Source organism: Rana temporaria, chromosome 6 (assembly GCF_905171775.1).
Source record: "Rana temporaria chromosome 6, aRanTem1.1, whole genome shotgun sequence".
Taxonomy (NCBI): Eukaryota; Metazoa; Chordata; class Amphibia; order Anura; family Ranidae; genus Rana; species Rana temporaria.
In genome coordinates this window covers 21035183-21060747 of record NC_053494.1, presented here as the reverse complement: position 1 = coordinate 21060747, position 25565 = coordinate 21035183, and the positions used below count along the sequence as shown (strand labels likewise).

General features: G+C 44.6%; 1 protein-coding gene across 1 annotated transcript in view; it reads left to right on the top strand.

Annotated features, from left to right (window-relative positions):
• B9D1 (B9 domain containing 1) overlaps positions 1–25565 on the top strand; it is a 102363-nt gene that overhangs the window by 22710 nt on the left and 54088 nt on the right. The window contains exons 4-5 of the mRNA XM_040356433.1: positions 110–206; positions 8210–8272. Coding sequence (XP_040212367.1) covers positions 110–206; positions 8210–8272 — 160 coding nt within the window. The remainder of the gene's footprint in view (positions 1–109; positions 207–8209; positions 8273–25565) is intronic.

Sequence of the window (25565 nt, the reverse complement as noted above, 5' to 3'; positions counted from 1 at the left end):
AAAAGTTAACCACCACTGGCCTATATTAATTTCACTATGAAAACTAGTCTAGTGCCGAACCTAGAACATTCTTGAACATTAGAGTGAAGTTTCTGGTTTTATATTTCAGGGCCACAAATTGTGGTCAGCGTCTATGGGCCAGACGTCTTTGGGAACGACATTGTCCGAGGTTATGGAGCCGTCCATCTTCCCTTTACTCCAGGAAGGTAGGCCATTATTATGCTGATTTTTTTATTTTTTTTTAATTGGCTGTTAATAAATGTCATCGATCAGAATTTCAGTCATTGTAATCATTTCATTAGCAAGTCTAAATAAAAATGGAGCTGTAATTTTGAAAATACCAAACGTTCTCTTAGTAGCAAAGTCTGTTTTAAATATATTCTAATGTTTCAGCTACATATACACACCTTTACTTTACAGAGTGGTGAATGCAGCCTTTAAGCTGACAGATATTAAAGACAAATTAATTTGCCTCTGTATTTATTATTACATCTTTAAATGCAGGCAGTGTACCTAAAGTACCTGAATTTGATCCAGTAGGCCCTGTACAGCAAAGCTTAGAAAGACAGATGCATAATAAGGAGAAAATAGGTTTTGCTGTAGTGCTTCAGTGTTAAAGGGGTTGTAAATCTTCGTGTTTTTTCACTTTAATGCATCCTATGCATTAGGGTGAAAAAACACCTTGCAGTGTCCGGCCCCCCCGTTTTACTTACCCGAGCCCTGAATTTCCATTGTCGCGATCCTGCCGTCGCTTTCTCCACTGGTTCTCGGCTCTTCATTGGATAGATTGATAGCAGCGTAGCTTTTGGCTATCAGTCAAATTCAGTGACGCGTGCGCCGGGGGCGGCGCCGTGTCCTGCATTTGGCGGCCACGGCTGCCGAATGCTTGACACGGGAGAGTGTCCGCAAGGTTAACCCCTTAGTGGAGCACTTCCCAGAGGGAGTTTTCTGATATGGGGAGGAGCCGAGAGAGCCGCCGTGGGACCTGTAAGTATTACTCAAAGATGAGCTGTGGCTTAGGAACCGGAAGGATTTCTTCTGCAATACAGGCTTCTTACCGGCAGGAAAAAAAAAAAACAATGGAAAAAGGCGATGGTTTGCAAAAACAAAAAACGCTTATGTTCACAGAAGCCTGAAAAAAGAAAAAGCTTTTAGGCAATAAAGGGTTAAATTCCTCTAAAATAAAATTGTTTTTGAGCTGCAGTGTGCATGAGCCGTACGCCTTTTTTAGGAGTTTATAGGCATATGCGCTTACAGGCAGGAAAAAAATCCAAACACTTTTGGGGTCTTTTTTTTCTGCTTGTAAGCTTGTATGCCTGTAAACTCCTAACAACACCCAGAGGCAGAGAAATAAAAGCTCAACGTCTGTAAAAACTGCTTTTTTTCCCCGTGCTGTAGTGTGCATGAGCCCTTACAGGTAAAACCGCTCTCAAATGTATATTTTATCTGTACATTTTAGATGTTTGCCTCAAGTTCAGCTTTAAAGTAGTTGTAAACCCACAAAAAAAAACTGCAAAACAAAGGCATCATGAGTTGGTATGCATAGCATACTAGCTCAATATGAAATACTTACCTTAGATCGAAGCCCCCGCATCGGTCCCAGTACACAGCTCTGGCTGGCGACATCGCTCCCGGAGTTACTTCTGGGTTTTGCGGGCTCCGGATGACGTGCGGCACAAACAAGCCATTGCTTCAGTGTGCATGTGCCAATGACATTGGCACATGCTGATACAGGAGATATCTCCTAAACCGTGCAGTGTGAACCCAGCCTAAAAGTCAGCCAACCCATTGAAAACGATGCACCACCTGTGCGGCTGGTATTGAGTGTGGTTGGTATGGTATCTTATTTCAACAACTATTAAAGATGATCTCCAGCATTGTTGGTAATATCTTCAATTGCCAATGCACAATAGAAATGCCTAGAAATATTATTCTTTACTTCTGACAGACTTGCCCACTTTCATTTTTCCCCCCAGCTCTCAAAATGATATGTCAAAATGAGAATGTAGTATTAGGTATGGGCCGGTACAGGAAATTCTCTGTCACTGACCACTGTACCGTGTGTCACAACGTCTGTCATAGTCGGGGTGTTGACAGGTAGGTACAAGAAATTTGCATGCTTCTTTTTCCTTGCCCACTGTGCAATGAGTCAGATGATGCCGGCTCTGTGCGGAGCTGGGCAGCTACAAGAGGGGCTGGGCCAGACGGTAACAGGCAGGAAGAACAATTTGAATCCTAATAACCCCACACATTGATCACACAGACATGCTCACATCAGTGAGATGGATGGGGGGAAAAAAACACAAAGGAGTATTATGGGGTCGGTCCCATGCTGTACTTACAGCAGACACAGGGGTCCGGTCCCTTGCACAGGAAATGCTGCAGTTATAGGCAGAAGCTGACTTTAGCAGAAGATATCAGACCAAAGAAGAAAATCTTTATTTCAAGGACACTGAAAATAAGGTAATATATTACCTACACAATTGTTGAAATTAAAGTGATTATAAAGGCAAACTTTTTTTTTTTTTTTTTTTTTTTAAATACCTGTGCTGTGCAATGGATTTGCACAAAGCAGCCCCAATCCTCCTCTTCTGGAGTCCTCCACCAGCTCTCCTGGCCCCTCCCCGCCCCGCCCAGTGCCTCCCATAGCAAGCCCCTTGCTATGGGGGGCACTGGTGCGTGCTTGCTCCTGTTCCGACTCTGTGTGTCCATAAGACACAGAGTTTGTCCCGCCCCCTCCGCTTCCTCCTCACAGGCTGCAAATGACAGCAGCAGGAGCCCTGCTGCTTTGTGTGAGCCAATGAGAAGAGAAAGCTACTGCTCTCATGCACATCCCTGGATCGAGATGAGGCTCAGGTTAGTATTTAGGGAGGGCTGTAGGTGGAGCTGCTTGCAGAAGTTTTTTTTTTACCTTAATACATAGAATGCATTAAGGTAAACCTTTTTGCCTTTTAGAAGCACTTACATTTTTGGACAGAGTGGGACTTATTAATTCTCGTTATTGTAGGATCTCTGCTAATCTACGAATCTCTACAGTGACACTTCAGTTTAGTGTGCTCTGTTTCGGCAGCAGTGAGTTTGTGGTAGGGGGCAATGTGATGTGCGTTTCAGCACATAACAGTTCTTTTTTTTGTGTGTGTGTGTCAGTTTTTTGGTGCACAAAGTAATACGTTATTCATGTCACTGCACAGCAGCGTGGTTCGTTGTGCAGCTGTGTAATGACATGCAGTGCCTTCCCATTGCAATAAAATGCAGCATGTCTGCATGTTATCACAGCTCACTGTACCTCTGGGCTGCATGTTGTCACAGCTCACTGTACCGCACCTCTGGGCTGCGTGTTGTCACAGCTCACTGTACCGCACCTCTGGGCTGCGTGTTGTCACAGCTTACTGCACTGCACCTCTGGGCTGCGTGTTGTCACAGCTCACTGTACTGCACCTCTGGGCTGCGTGTTGTCACAGCTTACTGCACTGCACCTCTGGGCTGCGTGTTGTCACAGCTCACTGCACCCCACCTCTGGGCTGCATGTTGTCACAGCTTACTGTACTGCACCTCTGGGGTGCGTGTTGTCACAGCTTACTGCACTGCACCTCTGGGCTGCATGTTGTCACAGCTCACTGTACTGCACCTCTGGGGTGCGTGTTGTCACAGCTCACTGCACCCCACCTCTGGGCTGCATGTTGTCACAGCTCACTGCACTCCACCTCTGGGCTGCATGTTGTCACAGCTCACTGTACTGCACCTCTGGGGTGCGTGTTGTCACAGCTTACTGCACTGCACCTCTGGGCTGCATGTTGTCACAGCTCACTGCACCTCTGGACTGCATGTTATCGCAGCTTATTTCACCGCACCTCTGGACTGCATGTTGTCACAGCTTACTGCACCCCACCTCTGTGCTGCATGTTGTCACAGCTCACTGCACCCCACCTCTGTGCTGTATTTTATCACAGCTCACTGCACCTCTGGACTGCATGTTATCACAGCTCACTGCACCCCACCTCTGGGCTGCATGTTGTCACAGCCTACTGCACACCACCTCTGTGCTGCATTTTATCACAGCTCACTGCACCTCTGGACTGCATGTTATCACAGCTCACTGCACCCCACCTCTGTGCTGCATTTTATCACAGCTCACTGCACCTCTGGACTGCATGTTATCGCAGCTTATTGCACCGCACCTCTGGACTGCATGTTATCACAGCTTACTGCACCGCACCTCTGGGCTGCGTTGCTATTTAAACGGGGCACTTGGAAAACCAATTGTTTTTTATGTACTCCAGCAGTGACTTGTGTTCAATGTGTGATCAGGCACTGAAAAATAAAACCAAAAAAAAAGTAAAAGAAAATGAAAATGTCACATCATGAAAATTTCCACTGAACCCTACCACAATAACTCAATATAGGTGCTCACTATATTCTTCTATTGAATGCATTTTGCAAAGCTGTGGGTAGAAGTAAAAGTGACTCTCTGTTTGCTTGCCCACAGCTCTTTTGCTTTGATTTAAAGGATTACCTCCAGAAGCTCCAATACACCTCTCTGTGATTTATCCAATGAATCATACTTGACACCGGTAGACAGACTTTAAATGGTTGAATAATGTCTACCGAGAAAGCTTGCTCTATCTGAACTCTGTGTACGGAGGAGATGTGATGGCTGGAAGTCTGCCTTCTGAGCTTATGTGTCCAAGCAACAAACTGATCGGCTTTTAACAACTTACTGCATTAAAATTTCTAGCTGTGGAGTTTCAGGTGTTAGGAAAATGTGCTTATGGCTTAAAGAGACGTCGCCGGACCATTCATTTCAACAACATAACATAACATTTGCATTTAGCAGATTTTATGCATTACATGTAAATGCATCCCTCGTGTAGACACCCCAAAGACTGCTGCTCGGTGCCATTATCTTGGATGTGATTTAAGCAACCCCAGGAGACTCAGAGCTGGCACTCCAGTGATCCTTTAGCAATGGTGGTCAACTTGCAAATTATAGAGGGACAAACAATAGCAGTGCATTGATGTACATTGCATCAAATTAGGCAGTCCATTAAAAAAAAAATAGGCTTTGCTGCACTTCAACATCCAACACATTAACCTCCAGCATTGGTGTCCGTGGACACCATAATAACCTCCAGCATTAGTGCCAGGAATTGCAATAACCTCCTGCATTGGTGTCAGTGCATGCAATAATAACCCCCCCCTGCATTGGTGTCAGTTGCCACAATAATAGCACTCCCTTTTGCTGTAATAACCACCAGCAGTGATATTAGTGGCAGCACTAATAACCCCCAGCATCAGTGTTCGTGGTAATAACCCACTCCATTGGTGTCGGTGGCTGCAGTACGAACACCCCCTCTATTTTTGTCAGTGACAACAGTAATTACCTCCTGCATTGATGTCTGTGGCAGCAATTATAACTGACATTGGTAGCATTGGACCCAGCTTTTGTGTCAGTGGCAGCAATAATAACGCCTGGTATTTTTATTAGTGGCAGGAGTTATAGACCCATGATTGGTGTGTCTATAAACACAATAATAACCCCTCAGCCTTGGTGTCAGTGGACACAGTAATAACCCCACATTGGTGTCAGTAACAACTGCAGCAGTGACCCTCAGGTGTCAGTGACAGTACAGTAAAACTTTGGTTTGCAAGCATAATTTGTTCCAGAAACATGCTTGTAATCCAAAGCACTTGTATATCAAAGCATTTTTTTTACAGGGTAAAAAAGAGAAGAGAGGCACCTTCTAAGCCCCCATTCACACCTATGCGTTTTGTTACCTGTAGTATGACGCCGCAGCAGCCCCGAGACGCTGGAGGGATGAAAACACATTTCCCTCTATGGAGATGGTTCACATCTCCACGCCGAACGCCGTACGCCTGCCGCCTGAAAAAAAGTCCCGGACCTTTTTTTCAGGCGGCTTTCGGCGTTCGGCATAGGAGATGTGAACCATCTCCAAAGAGGGGGTGAGGCTGCATTCACAATCGCGGGCGTTTTGTCGCCGCAAATCGCGGTACAAAACGCCGCAATTTGTCGCCGCAATTCGCGGGACAAAACGCCGCGATTTTGTACGCCTAGGTGTGAATGCAGCCTAAGTGAAGCCATAAGTTGCTAAATGTTGTATCTTCATTTAAATGTAACCATATTGCTACACTTAGAGGCTCCTCTCTTCTTTTTTTATACTCAGTTGTGACATGACGTTACTCTTATATCAAGACATCACTTGTATATCAAAGGAAAAAACTATTAAAACATTTTGCTTGTCTTGCAAAACGCTCTCAAACCAAGTTACTTTCAAACCAAGGTTTTACTGTATTATATAAAACCCCAAGTGCTGCGTTGCTAATTGCCCCCCACCCCCAATTAGTGGAGAGGAGCTCCACCAAAAAGGGGAAGTTCCACTTGCTTGCACCTTCCCCTCCCACCCTCCACTGTCACATTTGACACTTTTTTTATTTATTTTTGCTGGAAATTCACTCCCCTCCCTTTCCCTGCAGTCTCCTGGGACACATCACAGGTTTTTAGAAGACTACAGGACCATGTGCATGCCCCAAGGCTTCACTATCTGTTTCCCTTTCTAGAGATGCCGGTGTTCTGTCGAGAAGTGCGCGGCTATCAAAGTGCCGGGGGGAACTGCGCTGCAGACCAGCTGAGTTAACGAGCAGCTGTTGTCACGCGTGGCCGAGGCACGTTCATGTAGGTGAGGGGGGAATATTTATTTGAAGGGGGCGGATATTTTATTGATGGCCAGTTCTGAGGGTGGAATTTTTATCGAAGGGCAAAGAAATCTGCAAAATAAATCTTTATCTGCAATTCATTTTGAAGGCTTGTGTGGCAAATTTAGTCAATTAAAGGGCGGCTTTTGCTATAATAGATGCAGATTTGTTTGGCCATCGATACAAATTCCGCCCCCAGCACTGCCCATCATTGAAATATCCACCCTTTCATGTAAATATCTGCCCCTCTCCTACATGAACGTGCCTCGGCAACGCAAAACGGCTGCACGTTAACTCAGCTGGTCTGCAGCTCCGTGCGGCGCATGCACAGTTCCCCCTGGGAACTATTGAATAGCCGGGCACTTCGACAGAACATCGGTGTTCTGCCGATAAGTGTCCCCATGGCGAATTTGCCCCCCTCCCCCTGTACTGCGCTTACATGGCGCTTGCCTCCGAAAATAGCCGAACATGCGGCGCTTGCGTGGACCTCTCTGTAAGTGGCCAGTCGGCCTCACGTCCTCGCTTCGCTCACTCGGCCTCCTGGCTCTTTTTTTTTTATTAACATCCTCCATGTCTACGGGGATGGTAAGGAATGAGCCTGAATGTCAGAAGCGTGTGCAGGCGCCGTCTAGAGCTACATGTTCAGCAATTTTCGGGGGCAAGCGCCGCATCTGCGCAGTACGGGGGGGGGGCATAATCTGCCGGGGGACCTTCCTTGGCAAGACACCAGCGTCTTTAGAAAGGGAAACGGATAGTGAAGCCTTGGGGCATGCACTGAGGGACCGTTCTGCACATGCGCAGTACCGGCCGGGCATTTTTCGATAGGGGGCATTTCTCGACAGGACACCGGCACCAGCACCTGAAGCTGATTAAACGATTTGGGTTGGGTGATGACATTGCTGGATCTCTGGACAGGTAAGTGTCCTTATTTTAGGTCGGTATCTATAGTATTTTACTTTTTTTTGGGGGGGGGGGGATTGGCTCAGATCATGTGACTGCCAAAAGTGCCCTGGATTGAAAAGTAGCAGCAAAAACATTTATTTCATTCTACCGCTGAGCTCCTCTTTAGTCCATTAAAGATCATTAAAAAAGAATCGGTTCCCTGTGAGCAGAGGAATTAAGCATCTTAAAATTATCGATGATTACAAGACTTTGTAGCTCATAAAGCGTATTCTCATGGGTAGAACCATCTCGATGTGTAATGGTTTATTAGGCTTTAAGTTTCTTCTTTGTACCGACTCGCTGAATTCTTCTAAAAGGTTTGGAAGACAATTAACAAACTCCCTGGATAATCTGCAAACTGACACTCCATATTTCGGAGTATTTGCAGCTCTTTAGCATGTAAATGATTTTTCCCATAAGTCTTTGCATGGTTGGGTTAGGTGACCACATTGATCTGGTTTTACCCTGCTGAGTGAAGGACAACGTTTGATAGATCTGTTGTTTTCCTCTAGTACGTGATCTGTAATATTCATCTATTTTGTGTTTTTTGTTCAAGACATAAGAAGACTATCCCCGTGTTTGTTCCGGAGTCATCCTCCAAGCTTCAGAAGTTCACAAGGTAGAATCCTGCTTCTCATTTAATGTGTTTCTTTATTTTTTTATTTATACTCTTAAAGGGTTTGTAAAAGATTTTCCCTAAAAAGCTTCCTTTACCTTAGTGCAGTCCTCCTTCACTTACCTCATCCTTCCATTTTGCTTTTAAATGTCCTTATTTCTTCTGAGAAATCCTCACTTCCTGTTCTTCTGTCTGTAACTCCACACAGTAATGCAAGGCTTTCTCCCTGGTGTGGAGTGTCATGCTCGCCCCCTCCCTTGAGGGGGCAAGCAGGAGAGTCAGGACGCCCACTAACACACAGCTCCATTCTCTATCTGCAACGTAGAGAGCGTCCTGACTCTCCTGTAGTCCAAGGGAGGGGGCCAGCACGACACTCCACACCAGGGAGAAAGCCTTGCATTACTGTGTGGAGTTACAGACAGAAGAACAGGAAGTGAGGATTTCTCAGAAGAAATAAGGACATTTAAAAGCAAAATGGAAGGATGAGGTAAGTGAAGGAGGACTGCACTAAGGTAAAGGAAGCTATTTAGGAAAAAAAAAATTGTACCTTTACAACCCCTTTAATTTCATCGTATTTTTTTTTGTTAACTTACATTTTTTACACTCTTCCCACCTCTTTGAAAACCCCTCTCTTGTATCTTCGTAGCAATGTCTTAGATATTCCACGTTGCGTATCTCTTCTATTTTATCGAATCATTTGCCTATCTTTGGACTTCCTACTTCTTTCCAATTTTTCGGCATTAATCATGTGTATTATCATTGAGTTTTTATATTCTTTTATCAGAATATCTACTCCGTGAAATAAACATGTGCAAGGTTCCTCGGGTAGATCTGTCTTGGTGATCTCTTTTTAATGTAACTTGGTACTTCCTTCCAAAAGGTCGCTATTTCGAGGCATCCCCACCATACGTGGGCCAAAGTTCCCACCTGTCCACACCTCCGCCAACACTCCATTGTTTGTCCTGTTTGATACTTCCCTAGAGTATCAGGAGTTCTATACCACCTAGATATGCATTTATAATTCATTTCCACCATTTTGTTTACTGTTGATCCATGCACAAGTTTCAAGATTTTTCGCACTTCTTGGTTCCTTCCTCGTTTCCCCAATTCCTTCTCCCAATTTTTTATGAATGTTGGTACTTCCAACTCCTCAACTTCCCTCAAAATTTAATATATTTAGGATATATTCCCATGAGTTTTTTCCATGTTACATAGGCGCTCAATTGATGTTAAGTCCTCTCCTCCTCTTAACGGGTGAGGGAGAGTCGCTATGAAATGCTTTAGCTGGAAGTAACCGTTTGGGATTTCAATGTAGCAGAGCGATCAGCTCACCACAGAAAGTTAGGTGCTCACTGGATTTCAGGCAAGATCAATGGGTATTTTTCTCTACATGCAGAATTTTTAAAGGGGGTACCGTCCCATTGTTGGTGTCATTGGGAGAAATTGTGCCCCATCATTGGTGTCATTGGGAGGAATTGTGTCTCTTCATTGGTGTCATTGGGAGGAATTGTGTCTCTTCATTGGTGTCATTGGGAGGAATTGTGTCTCTTCATTGGTGTCATTGGGAGGAATTGTGTCTCTTCATTGGTGTCATTGGGAGGAATTGTGTCTCTTCATTGGTGTCATTGGGAGAGATTGTGTCTCTTCATTGGTGTCATTGGGAGGAATTGTGTCTCTTCATTGGTGTCATTGGGAGGAATTGTGTCTCTTCATTGGTGTCATTGGGAGGAATTGTGTCTCTTCATTGGTGTCATTGGGAGGAATTGTGTCTCTTCATTGGTGTCATTGGGAGAAATCGTGCCCCATCATTGGTGTCATTGGGAGGAATTGTGTCTCTTCATTGGTGTCATTGGGAGGAATTGTGTCTCTTCATTGGTGTCATTGGGAGGAATTGTGTCTCTTCATTGGTGTCATTGGGAGGAATTGTGTCTCTTCATTGGTGTCATTGGGAGGAATTGTGTCTCTTCATTGGTGTCATTGGGAGAAATCGTGCCCCATCATTGGTGTCATTGGGAGGAATTGTGTCTCTTCATTGGTGTCATTGGGAGGAATTGTGTCTCTTCATTGGTGTCATTGGGAGGAATTGTGTCTCTTCATTGGTGTCATTGGGAGGAATTGTGTCTCTTCATTGGTGTCATTGGGAGAAATTGTGTCTCTTCATTGGTGTCATTGGGAGAAATTGTGTCTCTTCATTGGTGTCATTGGGAGAAATCGTGCCCCATCATTGGTGTCATTGGGAGGAATTGTGTCTCTTCATTGGTGTCATTGGGAGGAATTGTGTCTCTTCATTGGTGTCATTGGGAGGAATTGTGTCTCTTCATTGGTGTCATTGGGAGAAATCGTGCCCCATCATTGGTGTCATTGGGAGGAATTGTGTCTCTTCATTGGTGTCATTGGGAGGAATTGTGTCTCTTCATTGGTGTCATTGGGAGGAATTGTGTCTCTTCATTTGGTGTCAGTGGGTGGAATTGTGTCTCTTCATCGGTGTCATTGGGAGGAATTGTGCCCTATCATTGGTGTCAGTGGGTGGAATTATGCCCCATGGTTGGTATTGATAATTAAAGAGCCTTAGTCCCAGTTTCTAAATGGAAATCCAGTTCCAGTTTTCACTTTAAATTTTGAGACATTTCTGATTAAATGCCCATATTTTCCTCTAAGCCCCCTGTGGATTTTAATGTATATCTCCAGCTGAGAACCTCGGTAATGATTGATCTGCGCAGCAGAACTGGTCATCTGTCCAGGAAAAGGTTATTTGGCTTCCAACAATCATTGTCTGGTTCAGAGGGTAACCATTTCGTCTCTCTCCAGAGGCCTTTACTATCTCCTTTTTTGTTAATGCTTTATATCTGTTCAAGTAATACTTAACTTAAAAATTGTGAGGTGTCAGTCAGTTTTTACGTTCTATCGAGATGATGCTACATGTCATCCTGGCTACTGTAAGATTAATGAGGTCTCTTGAAAAAAGATTTTAGTTGGGGGTATCGGAGTAAAGGCGGCTGAATATAAATGTACACCACACTTTTCAGATATTTATTTGTAAAAGAAATTGAGAACTATTTATTATTTTCCTTCCACTTCACAATTATGTGGCACTTTGTGTTGGTCTATCACATAAAATCCCAATAAAACATATTTACATTTTTGGTTGTAACATGAGATGTGGAAAATTTCAAGGGGTATGAATACTTTTTCAAGGCACTGTAGAGCGCATTAAGATAAAAAACCTTCTGCCTTTACAACCACTTTAAAGCAGAACTACATTGTATCTGAGCACCACAAACCAAAAACACTATTTACATAAATAAATCCACTATTAATGGATTATATATTTTTTTAATTCTACAACCGGAATCCTGACTAGATCTGGTACAAGTGATCCTATTACCCCTATTCTGGAGTCCTTACACTGGCTACCTGTCAGGATTCACATAGACTTTATTAGAGAAGTATGGGATTTTTTTTTTTAGTTTCATACTTGCCTAGATGGATGCACATTGGTCCGATGCTGCATCTGTCCCCTGGCGCCTCTGCACTGAGAACCGAGCGATCAAACATTGCCAATGGCTCGATTCTCACAGCTCCCTGAGCAGAGAAATGCTGACTGTCAATCAGCAGCTCTTGGCTCTGCTCCTCCTCGCTCACTGGAGCGCTGAGCTGTGGAGAGGCTGAGAGTGGCCGTCTCAGGCTCTTGGAGGCTCGCTGAGAGGCTAAGACTGGCATCAGTCCAAGCACCTGGCAGATCCAGACCTCATTGTCGGGATGACGCGTACCTGGACTGGATTCTGTGACGTCAGCAGGGAGCGGACTTCAGCCTGCTCTCTGCTAAAAATGGATCAAAGGAGAGCAAAACAAATTTACCCCCCGCGCGCGCCATAACATCTGCTCCTCAAATTCTGGTTTGCCGTGTGTCCCCTCTACTCGCCTACACTCGATGGGAGACATATCCTTCCCCTGCTACGCTCTAAAACTTTGGAATTTAATTTCCAAAGAACATCATGGAGTCCTCTTCTCTCAACTCAGGCCGGGTTCACACTGGTGCTACATACACTCCGACTTTGGGAGCACGTCGCATGATGTGTACAAATCAATGGTTCCTTATGAGAGCCGTCTTAACTGGTCCGACACAAGTCGGTCCAACTTTGAAAAAAGTTTGCTACACTACTTTGGTCCGTTTTCATCCCATTCAATATCATTGAAGTCAGATCCTTGTCCTACCCATCCGCCTTGTGACATCCAACATGGTGTTTACAGCAGCAGGAAAGGGAATTTATGTCACAGTGTGCGATTGTCTCAATCCAGAGCACTAAGTGTCATTTATGTCCACTGCCTCCTTCATCTGCTATAAGCATGAGTCACTTGTGACATGTTTTCCTGACACCAAGAGAAACATGGTGACAGGGGAGGGATCTCCAGCTAATTGACAGCCTCAGCTCTGTTCCTGTGAGCTGTGTGAAGGAGGGCGTGTCCTTTCCCTAAAATCAGCTCTCAGAGCTCTCTTTACTGAGCTCCACAGAGTGTAATTTCGGCTCTCCGCCCCTTTTTTCTGACAGCTCAGGCAAGCTTCATAAATTCTGGACTTTGAATGGGTGTAGAGTAAGGAAGACTGTAGATAAACAAATACGACGTATGTAGGAGGATTTGTTTCATTTCTGTGCATTACCTGAGGCCAGTCACTTCACTGGGTATATGTAAGGGTTTACATCCACTTTCAATCAATAGGTTTACTTCCTCCTTAAAGCGGGAGTTCACCCGAAATTTTTTTTTTAACATTAGATTGATGCTCATTTTGTCAAGGGGAATCGGGTGTTTTTTTAAAAAACAAAGCAGTACTTACCATTTTAGAGAGCGATCTTCTCCGCCGCTTCCAGGTATGGTCTTCGGGACTGGGCGTTCCTATTTGATTGACAGGCTTCCGACGGTCGCATACATCGCGTCACGAGTAGCCGAAAGAAGCCGAATGTCGGTGCGGCTCTATACGGCGCCTGCGCACCGACGTTTGGCTACTTTCGGAAAATCGTGACGCGATGTATGCGACCGTCGGAAGCCTGTCAATCAAATAGGAACGCCCAGTCCCGGAAGCGGCGGAGAAGATCTATCTCTAAAACGGTAAGTACTGCTTAGATTTTAAAAAAAACACCCGGTTCCCCTTGACAAAACGAGCCTCAATCTAATGTTAAAAATGTACTTTTTGGGTGAACCTCCACTTTAAGAATTGTCAGTAGAGAAGATGAAGCTGTACAACTTTGCAGAAGTGAAGGTAAGCCCGGAGTTCACTTTTAATTCCCGCACAGCCTGCAGTGGAGTCCTGAATAAATGTCTTTTGGAGATTGATAAATGCACATGGCTTTCTTCCCGTCTCAGTAAGTCTCTGTGCTATTTACTCACCATGACTGGCTGACAAACGAAATGTCTTGGCTTGTTATTGGAAAGACTGGCCACCCTCTTACTAAAAAACTCACAAAAGGAGAGATTGGTTATTTTTTTTTTTGGGGGGGGGGGCTGAAGAATGATTGTTATGCAGGCCGCCTCTGATGAATAAAACATGTCTATTCTCACTTCTTAGGAGTGAGTCAGCTTCCAACCATGATAAATGCCTGTGCTGTCTTCTCTTACTATTATCATTTGTTTCGGTCTAGCGCCTTTATTAAGCTTCTCGGGTCTGAGGGAAGTTTTCCTTCTAAAGTCAAAGTTTATACGTGTGTGACGGGAGATTACAGAGGTTTTTACCACTTTTGGAAAGAAATTGGGAAATGTCTACATCTGCCCCGTGCTGTGTGCAGCAGAACGTCCCTTGTGAAACCCCTGGCGGCATTTTATTTTATTTTACATTGTTATTTTTATTTTACCTTCTTTTTGGTGGGTTGCAGATCAAGGATAGCCTCGAGGTCGACTCTAGTGCTGGTAAAAAACTGACTGGTGGGTTTTCACGTGTAAAGCCTCGTATACGGGACCGGTTTTCCCGGCAGAAAAACTGCCAGGAGAGCATTTGGCTGGGAATCCCGGCCGTGTGTATGCTCCCTAGCAGTTTTCCCATCAGGAAAACAGCCAGGAATCCAAAGGGGAAAATAGAGAACCCTGCTCTCTATTTTCCCATCGGGATTCACGGAAGAGTGTTTCCTGCGGAGAAAACCGGTCGTCTGTATGCTTACCTGCAGGGTAACGAAACCGTGCATGCTCGATAACACTTTGAAGCATGAGCGGTAGCATACAAAGTTAGTTTTGGGTGTAGCAAGATGGCGGCGACAGGATCAAATGTGAGGAGAGGCCGGCTCGTCGTAGTCGACGACATTACCGTGTATTGCCGGCGGTTCTTTTGAGTGGTCGTCTGTATACACGGCTTTGCAAGGCAAGCTTGCCAGGAATACCATCAGGAAAACCAATGTTTTTTTTTTCCTGACGGGATTACCAGGGCTTAAGGTTTTTCTTGAATGGAGGAGATAAGAATCTGCTTTAAAGTGTTACAAAAATCAGCCTTTATATACAGTAAAGCATGCTTGTTATACTCACTGTGGAACCTAAGGGGTTAAATTCTCCTTTTTGTAAAAAGTCTGTTTGATCCTGTCTTCTTCGATTCTCCCCTTCTTCTACTGTCCCCAATTCATCTTCTGATAGAACAGAGCCCTAGGAGACACTCATGCTCAGTTTGGTGTGTATTGCCAGCGAGTTGTTTTTTTTTGGAGCGTGCATGTGATGTAAAAAACGTTTTCTTTATCTTTGCCCCACCCTTTCCTGTGTGAATGGAAAGGAGGGGAGCATAGATCCAGCGCTGTGTACAGCTGTATCTATTCTTTCCTCTTCTCTTCACACAGCACTTGACCAGGAGCCATTGGCTCCTGCTGCTGTCAATCAAATGCAATGAGGAGGAAGTGGGTGTGGCTGTGTAAGTCTATGGGCCGCGAGTTTGAGAGCGGCTTGCTATAGAGACACATGAAGAAGAGGAGGAGCCAGGATCGCGAGCAGGGGACCCGAGAAGAGGAGTTTCTCATTTTAATAAAAAAAATGTTGACTTTAGTAACACTTTAGGTAAACAAGGTTTAGGAAGTATCACTATATAACTTATATGCTGCAGATGCCTAAAATGTTACTTGAAGGCTTGTAGACGTCTGATAATATCAGAGCTCTAATCAGGAAATTACATTGCCGGGGACATTCTGTTCCCGCGCAGTGTACATTATGCCTCCAAGTTGCCATATTACATTGACGTTTTTGACAGTTTTTGGAAAATTACTGCTACCGCAGATTGAAATGAAAAAGTGTAGCTGCTGACTTTTAATAGACAAACACTTACCTGTCCCACGGTCCAGCGATGCGGCCTCCCGGAGCATCGCTCCTCTCCACAGGCGCCTCCAATGCCACTCTGGGCACCCGGCCTTGACAGCCGGGCACGCACTGCGTATGTGCGAGTCGCGCTGCGCCATCGGAGTAGACGCGTGATCTTCTGGGACCTGTCACGTGTCCCAGGAGATCGTATAGAGCAGTGGTTCTCAACCTGGGGGTCGGGACCCCCTTGAGGGTCGAATGACAATTTGCCAGGGGTCACCGAATCCTGGGCTGTTCCTGAATCCTGCACCGCTCTCCCAGCCTTTTCATGGTTACCCATCAGGGCTGTCCCTGGAGCTTGCGGTGGGCCACTCAGCCTCTTCGCAGCCACCCATTCAGTTTGCGGCGTGACTGGGGGGCAGAGACTAGATGTCAGCTGGCTGGTGAGAAATGTGAAGTGGGAGGGGGTGGAGGAGACCCTATCTCCTGATTTTGGCATAGGCGTCACTGCTGCGGAGACACAGTGAGTACCATAAGGGGTTTTAATACCGTACGAGTGGAAGGGACTCAGGGAGCGCTAAGTATCCGTGGGTTAGGGGTGCAAATTACTTGTCTTGCCTTGGGTGCCAACAAACCCACGCTACAAAAATAATTTTACTGTTAGGGGTCCCCACAACTTGGGAAATTTTATCAAGGGGTCACGGCACTAGAAAGTTGAGAACCACTGGTGTAGAGGGAGGGGCCGCCTGGGTGGAGAGGAGGAGTCGTGTTGGCAGAAGGAGGAAGTGGGACAGGAAGTTCCATTCCTAACGAAGCCCCCACTCCCCCCCCCAAAAAAAATGACATGCCAAAAGTGGCCTGTAAGGGGGCAAGGAGTGCTTAAAGCGGAAGTTCCACTTTTGGCTGGTGTTCCGCTTTAAGTTATACAATTTTTATTATTATACAGGCTTTATATAGCACTAACAGCTTTCGCAGCACTTAAAATGGCTTGCATAGTAATTTTTTAATGCTATATTTTTTCTTAAAACGAGAAATGCACAAAGCAGGAACTGCAAGGTATCGGAATGTTGGCTGTAAGGCTACAAATGGATACAAACTGTCAGCACTTGAATGATAAAATGATCCAATCCTGCTGCAGAGGAATTTCTATTATAGATCCTTTTGTACTCGTAATATCTCTGGCTTTGCAGCTTTCTTCAGACTAGGCACATCACTACAGAACAAATAGAAATTATACTGTCATTCTGTGATACCTTATACCAATAAAATGAATTATATGATAATGTCTTGTAATGGCACACGTACTTGTCAAGAGAGCATATATCATCCAAGATGAGATCTGATCTACAGAGTGGATACAGAAAATCCTCTAGGATGTACGCTTAAAGGGGTTGTAAAGGTTCGCAGAGATTTTAATTTTTTATTTTTTAAAAACAAACATGTCATACTTACCTCCACTGTGCAGTTTGTTTTGCACAGAGTGGCCCCGATCCACCTCTTCTGGGGTCCAACAGTGGCTGTCTTGGCTCCTCCCGCTAAAGCCAACCCACTCTGGGAAGTGCTCTCCCAAGGGGGTTAGCTTGCGGGTGTGCTCCCGTGCCATACAATCAGCGTCCATAGCCACCAATTGTATGACTCGGCCCCGCCCCCCCAGGTGCCACGTCATTGGATGTGATTGACAGCAGCGGGAGCCAATGGCTGCGCTGCTATCAATCATCCAATGAAGGGTTGGGGGAAGCAACGCGGGATCGCGCCCACAGAGATTCAGAGCTCAGGTAAGTAAAACGGGGGGGGGGGGGGGGCGGGCAATGACTGCAAGGTGTTTTTTCACCTCAATGCATTGGATGCATTAAGGTGAAAAAACATAAAGGTTTACAACCAGCTGTAAATATGTGTTGCCTAGCAGGTTCAACAATTGAGAATTTTCTGCATTCAGTTGGTACTTGCCGTACTTGCAGCAGCTAGCTGCCATAACCCCGGTATCCTCTTCTTCAGCGGGCAGTCTGCTTTCCAATAAAAGTGGTCTCTGCGGCTGATTCGCCATGAGATCACTTTTATTGGCGGCGAGAGAGGGCCCACTGCGCTCCGGTGCTCTTCGCCCCTTACCAGAGCAATCGGTAGCGGCAGAGGCGATCGCGTCCTCTTGCTGGCTTGGTATGGAGACAAGTGAGGGGAAGATGGCCCCCACCCGTCTCCATATCATTGCAGGGCGGAAGCAATGTCAAAAGTCAATTCCGCCCATAGCTCCTAAAGAGACATTTTTTTTTTTTTTATAACATTGATATCTGCTGTAAGGATGTGATCATCGATTAAAGCTTTGGACCCACTCTGGAGATCCTTGGTGTGTTGGTGACATCTTTTTGCTTGGTAGGCATTTGCACCTGTGATCAGTATATCAGGGGTACAATGTCTGGCTTCTACAGCTTTCAGCCCTTACCTGCATATGGGCTGTCAGTTGCAAATCTGCAGGACTTCAGAACTGCACACCGTCAGCCATAGTGGCTGATGGTAGTTGTAGTATATTCATTCACAGGAAACTGTGAATGAATGGTGTGGGCGGAGTCCCGCACGGCTACACTGTTTTCTTTTTAATTGTGAGAGCGGATGCAGGGAGAGGATCCCCCACCCGCTGTCACACTGAGGCTGTGATCAGGGAGAGAGGCTGCAGGAGCTGGAGCATGTTACATATTCCAACCTCAAGACAGGTAGAACGTGTAACCTGTTCTAAAAGGTGAACTAGGCCTTTAAATTACAAAGAAGAAAAGTATTGTTTAAAGTGGATGTAAACCCAAATATTTTTTTAGTTTTATTTTGTGATGTCACAATGTAGAGTATAAGATTTTCTATCATCTGTGCCCAGTCTTGCCACACAGAGTTAATCCAGCTCTGAGCAATCCTCTTTTTTATTTTTCAGTGAAAAAAAACAGACTTGCAGAGAAAAACCTTAGTCCCTTCCGCCCCCTTGCTGTGAGTGACAGGTTATTTGCATATCTCATGCACTAGCCTGGAGAGGGGCATTATTTTTCTATTCCCACCCCCACTCATTTTCTGAAGTCATGTGGTTACTTTTCTGGATTTTGACTGGACATTGGTGATCATAGCAGAATTTAGTGTAAGGAATACACAGGAAAAAATGCATGTTGACAAGGTGAGTGTAGAGGAGGGCGGGGAGTCTACTGACATCACATCTCCACCCACCGAGCTCCAGACAACAGATCCACCCACAGAATCTGCAGTTTTTTAGTTCTTATAACAGACGGAGGGGAGACATTTGTCAGGTGAGGATACATGCAGGAGGCGTCTATATCCTTATAGATCAGCACTATGGCAGTAGTTTAGAAAGGATGAGAGTGGCTTTACATCCACTTTAACTTGCGTATTGTATTCAATATCCACTTGATAATAAATCGTATCAAAAGACACCAGTGATATAATTGCCTGTCCAGCTCAGATGTACAAAGAAGTACAGGGCCGGGACACACTGAGAAACTACCAGCAGGTCTCATTTAAGGCAACATATTTCTTTTGAATAGATCACCAATACATGTATTTAAATCATTTTTCTTACAACAAAAGATAGCTAGGACATTCTAATTATGGATTTTTTTTACAATTTCATTGAATACAATAGTTCATTTGATTGCACAAAGAGACACGACAAATCATATACATGAGAATGGACTTCATATTTTAATATGAAAAAGGGTACTTGAAGCATTTTCCCCTTCAGCTGACATTTCTGTGTTCACAATTACATCCATTACGGTGCATTCCTCCTTTTCAAACCTGTCTGCACATTACAGGACTGTGAAGCATACCGAAGAGAGAAGTGCATTCAATGCTAGTTATATTGTGAGCACATAATCTATGAAGAATAAGATGTATACATGGTATCGTCCTTGTAGCTTTTTCTGTTAGCATTATTCTTGTCTTTTAACCACTTGACCTTCAGGCTTTTTTCTGAACCTTTTGTTTAGGTGTAAAAATCTGTATTTTTTTTTTTGCTGGAAAATTAGTTAGAACCCCCAAACGTTATATATATTTTTTAAAGCAGAGGCCCTACAAATGGTGGGTTGTGCGATTTTTGTATGTCGCACAGTATTTGCACAGCGGTTTTTCAAATGCATTTTTTTTTTTTTTTGTTAGGTAGATCCAGAAAGAGTTAGGCCGGCTTATCTACAGATAAGCCGACCTAACTCTGAAGCTAAGCCGACCTATGTTTAAGTGTATTCTCTAACAGAGATACACTTAAACATATCTAAGATAGGACGGCTTGCGCCGTCCTATCTTAGATTGCAATTTTTTGGCTGACCGCTAGGTGGCGCTTCCATTGCGGCCGGCGTAGATTATGTAAATGAGCTTGTACGCCGATTCACGAACGTACGCGCGGCCGCTGCAGTCGAATTACGTCGTTTCCGTAAGAGATAGGCCGCCTAAAGTTAGAGCTATGCTCTAGTGGCATAGCCAATGTTAAGTATGGCCGCCGTTCCCGCCGCAAAATTTTAACGTCGTTTGCGTAAGTCGTCCGCGCATCGGGATTTACGTCGTTTACGTCCACGTCGAAATCAATAGGCCCGTACGGCGTACTTAGCCGCAATGCGCCCTGGGAAATGTAGGCGCCCGGCGCATGCGCAGTGTAAAAAAAACGTCAAAAAACGTGAGGTCAAGCCTAATTTCCATACAACACGCCCCCCTGCAACCAATTTGAATCAGGCGCCCTTACGCCCGCTCGTTTTAGGCTACGCCGCCGAAAATTAGCAGGTAAGTTGATTTAGAATCACTACTAGCCTAACTAATTTACGGCGGTGTAGCCTAAACAGGCTAGGCTACGCCGCCCTAAAGTAAGGCCAATGTACCTGAATCTACCTAAGTGTGTTTAAAAATACACCTTTCGAATCTTAATGCAAAAAAAAACACAATACATAACCCAATTTTGGGTAAAATATAAAAGATGATGTTCTGCAAAGTAAATATATGCCAAACCCGCCCCTCTTTAAAATTACTCGCCCCCCCCCCCAAAAAAATATATAATAAATTGTGCATCCCCGTCCAATGTAAATTTTACTAGAGGGTGCCAAGTCAGGTGTTCCTGAACTGAAAGCGTGGCCCAAAGAATAGATGGGAATTCCTATATTGGCCGGGGTGTTTTACTCATATTAAAGCGGGAGTTCACCCGAAATGTTTTTTTTAACATTAGATTGAGGCTCATTTTGTCAAAGGGAATCGGGTGTTTTTTTTTTTAAATCGAAGCAGTACTTACTGTTTTAGAGATAGATCTTCTCCGCCGCTTCCGGGTATGGTCTTCGGGACTGGGCGTTCCTATTTGATTGACAGGCTTCCGACGGTCGCATACATTGCGTCACGAGTAGCCGAAAGAAGCCGAACGTCGGTGCGGCTCTATACGGCGCCTGCGCACCGACGTTCGACTACTTTCGGAAAATCGTGACACAATGTATGCGACCGTCGGAAGCCTGTCAATCAAATAGGAACGCCCAGTCCCGAAGACCCTACCCGGAAGCGGCGGAGAAGATCGCTCTCTAAAACGGTAAGTACTGCTTCGATTTTATAAAGACTACCCGATTCCCCTTCACAAAATGAGCCTCAATCTAATGTTAAAAATTAACTTTTCGGGTGAACCTCCACTTTAAGCGAAGAAATCCGGAAAACAAATAGGGAAAGAACAGAAGTGAGAGTAGGTAGAAAACGTGAATGGATACTGTTGAGTGATGGTGGGTGCATATTGTAAATGTATTTCCATGTAAAAGGTCAATACTGAGTATAGAGAATGAAATAACCAAATGCAAGATGTTGAGTGTGTTGTATAACAGTGCTTATTAATGCATTACATTCAAAAGGAGGAATTCATTAACTGTTTATCAAGAAAAAAATGGAGATACGAGTAGTAAATAGTTTTTCAATGTAACATCAGATGAATTAGCTAATGGAATATTGGAACAAATGTGGATATAGCGTGTGGGGAAAGAAATAGTCTCTATTTATATGTAACATTTTTCTTTTGCCACACACATATTATATCCATTTGTTTAAGTATTCCATCTGCTAAAACATATTGGGCCAGATCCACGTAGCGGATCGTATTTTTCGGCAGGCGTAGCGTATCGTAGTAACGCTACGCCGCCGCAACTTTAAGAGGCAAGTGCTGTATTCACAAAGCACTTGCCTCTAAAGTTACGGCGGCGTAGCGTAAATCTGCCGGCGTAAGGGCGGGGAAGTCAAAAGATAAAGATGTGGGCGTGTTTTATGCTAATTTTACTTGACCCGACGTAAGTGATGTTTTTTCTGAACGGCGCATGCGCCGTCCGTGGGGGTATCACAGTGCGCATGCTCCAAATTAACCCGCAACAAGCCAATGCTTACGATGTGAACGTCATTCTACGCAAAGCCCTATTCGCGAACGACTTACGCAAACGACGTAACGTTTTCAAAATTCGACGCGGGAACGACATCCATACTTAACATAGGATACGCCTCATATAGCAGGGGTAACTTTACGCCAAAAAAAGCCTTACGGAAACTACGTAAAAAAATGTGCCGGACGTACGTTCGTCGTATCTAGCTAATTTGCATACTCAAAGCGGAAATCGACAGAAACGCCACCTAGCGGCCAGCGTAAATATGCACCTTAGATCCGACGGCGTACTAAAACGTACGCCAGTCGGATCTAGCCCAGCTTCAGGCGTATCTAGTTTTGTGGATACAAAACAAAGATACGCCGGAGCAAACTAGAAGTTACGCAGCGTACCAATAGATACGCCAACGTAACTTCTTTTTGGATCTGGCCCTTTATGTTACCTAATGGCCCGTACACACGATACGAAAATCGTACGACAGATCGTCCGACTTTTTTTGCTTAATAGTCGCAAGTATAAATTGAATAGGTTATTAAAGTCCCGAAAATTCTCGTACGACGGGAAAAAAAATACGGAAGTGATATCATGTGTTGTAATGTATTTGTATTGGATTTTCGGACAACAACTATACTGACTAAACGAAGATCGTATGATCTGGTATCGTACGAGGAAAATTTCCGTGCTTGTCCGATCCAATAATATCGGATTAATTGTCGTGATCGACTCTCGAAAGCTCTGTACTAAAGATCAGATTTTCGCACAATTCTTCCTCCAACGACAGTTTTCGTACGATATTCGGATCGTGTGTACGGGGCATAAGGGTCATCCACTTGAGTCCTGGGCAAATAATGGTGTCAAGCAGGGCAATATAAAAAACAAAACAAAAAAAACATGGCTTTTTAGTACACATCGACTGATCCAGCGTTCCTTACCACCTGAAACATTGAGACGGTGCAGATCAAGGCATAGTCAGTAGCTGGGGAAAGATCATCTGCAGGGAGACCATACACAATACTAGTGACTAGTCCTTTGTCCTATTTTTGTTTTTTTCCGGGCTTCGCTTCCAAAGCGCAACTCTAGACATTTTTGTGGATAAAGTGTCGGTTAAGGTCTTGCCGTTTGTGTCTCCAATGAAGTTTAAGAAAAAGGAAAAAAAAAATGCAAACTGGGAGCCTAATAGAATGAATTACAATGGATCCAATGGATTTTACTCTAAGGGCCAAATCCTCAAAAAAGATACGACGGAGTAACTGCTGTTACTCCGTCGTATCCCTGGTCCTAACGTTTTTTCTCCGTAAGTTTAATTTTGCAAACGCAAAATTAGGGCTGCTTTTACAAGGTGTAAACTGTTTACACCTTGTAAAAACAGACCTTTCTTGCTCGCGACGCGTTTTTTTTTAAATTTGAATTTTTTTTTTTGGCGCCGTATCTTTTTTTTTTACCCGGCGCAACTTTATTGTCCCGTCGCAATCCACAAAGCCCGACGTAACGTAATTTTGCGCTATGCACGTCAGGGGAAAATGACGTCACGAGCATGCGCAGTACGGCCGGCGCGGGAGCGCGCCTCATTTAAATGGTAATCGCCCCCTGGAGAAGAGGAACGCCTTGCGCCGGCCCGATTTAAGTTACACCGCTCAAAATTTCTAGGTAAGTGCTTTGTGGATCGGGCACTTAGTTAGAGATTTTGCGGCGGTGTAACTTAAACGGAAAAAGTTACGTTGCGCCAGTTTTTTTGAGGATTAGGCCCTTACTTCCTACCACAGAGCGAAGAGTAATCCCACCTTTGATGATTGCCACCACTTGAATTTTTCTCCTCCACCCCCTGTTTTGGTGATGTCTTTAAACTTTTGGAATTCCTCTGACTTTCTGCCCTGCTTACAATTGTCACTGTGACAACAAACTAAAAGCAAATCTCTCTAATTGAGTTGAGGGCATCAATAAACATTTCAATACGTTTTTGCCTTGGCCTATCCTCTTCTTCCTCTTGGTCTGTCCCTGTTATGCAGTTTGGATACAAGACGAGGTTGTGGCATCCTGGCTCGCAGTAAAAAGCCCCCAGCCTAAGACATCACCCCTGTATCTTGACTGTATATGGGTGGTACAAGTGTAAGCGAGGAGAAGAGTGTAAAGGCCGTACACACGATCGGATATTCCGATAACAATTGTGTGATGGACATGTTTTGTCGGATAATCTGACCGTCTGTATGCTCCATCGGACAATTGTTGTCGGAATTTCAGACAACAAATGTTGGCTAGCCATGCTCTTAAATTGTCCGACAACAAATGTGTTCCGTCATATTATCCGGTCGTGTGTACACAAGTCCGTCGGGCTAAACTCCAAAACACAAACACGCATTCTCCGAATCAATGCTAACCATCAGGCAACATTAGCAGAAGTTGCCCAAAGGGTGGCACCAAAGAGCTGAAAAACAACGTAGTTTTGTGTATGTTGGCTGAAAAAGTTCTGCCATCTGTATCCAGAACAAGTTCACGGCCAACGCCTTTTGGACAAAATTTCACAGATTTGTCCGATGGAAGTCGGATCATGTGTATGAGACTTTAGGGTGGTGTCCAAAGCGCTAGGATAAGGTCAATATTTCCATCGCACGCTTTCCTGGATAAGGCTTAGGAGTAGCGTATGCTAGAAACATCACAGATCGAATGCACATATTCACCAGCACACCATGGATCATCAAGTAACGCCCAACATCTTTATTGAAGAACAATCACATCAGAAGATTTTTTTTGCAGCCACGCAGGATATATTACATGTCTGAGGAAGGGGTCTTGTGTGTCTCTGAACCAGGGCCGTCTTTAATATGGTTTGGGCCCTGGGCAAACATTTTTTTTGGGCCCCCCTCCAGCTTATTTTGGGCCTGGCTGGTTCACACGTATGTGTTTTGGCGGCCCTCATTTGTGCAGGCACAGCAGCCCATTGATTTGAATGGGCTGCCATGCCTTTGTTTCCTGCAGAAAAAAGATGCATTCAGCATTTTAAAAATACAGTTGCCTTGAAATCCATTCTGCTTTTGCACCATGCTACTTACCTGCAGTTCTTGCACACACAAACGCACTGTGTTTTTAAAAGCGTGACCTAAACGTCTAAAAATGCAGCAAGTTTGACAGTGCGGGAACTGCAGATAAGTCACAGCAGACAGCATAATGGACAGACAGTGCTGTATTTCAGTGCTTGATGGGCATAGGTGTGCCGTGTGCCGTGCTATTACATGAGGCATGCGCTTTTCTTTGCAGGAAACTCAGGCATGGCGGCCCATTCAAATGAATGGGCTGCTGTGCTTGCGCAAATGTGGGCCGCCAAAACACATACATGTGAACCAGCCAGGCCCAAAATAAGCCCATCAAGCAGTTAAATACAGACAGTAATGCCATGTGCTCTGAGGCCTTACTCAGCCTGGACTGCAGGTCTGGTCTGTGATTTAAAGAGTTCCTCTATTTTACACATGGCATGGGGTCCCATGGTGCTAAAGCAGAATGGACAGACGGTGCTGTGACCCCCATGCCATGCCATGTGTAAAATACAGGAACTTTTTAAAACACTGACCAGACCTGCAGTGAATCATCAAATATTATAAAGACTTTGGGCACACTCTACAGAAAACTTCTATTTACAATATAGCAAACAATTAGCAAACAGTGACATACCT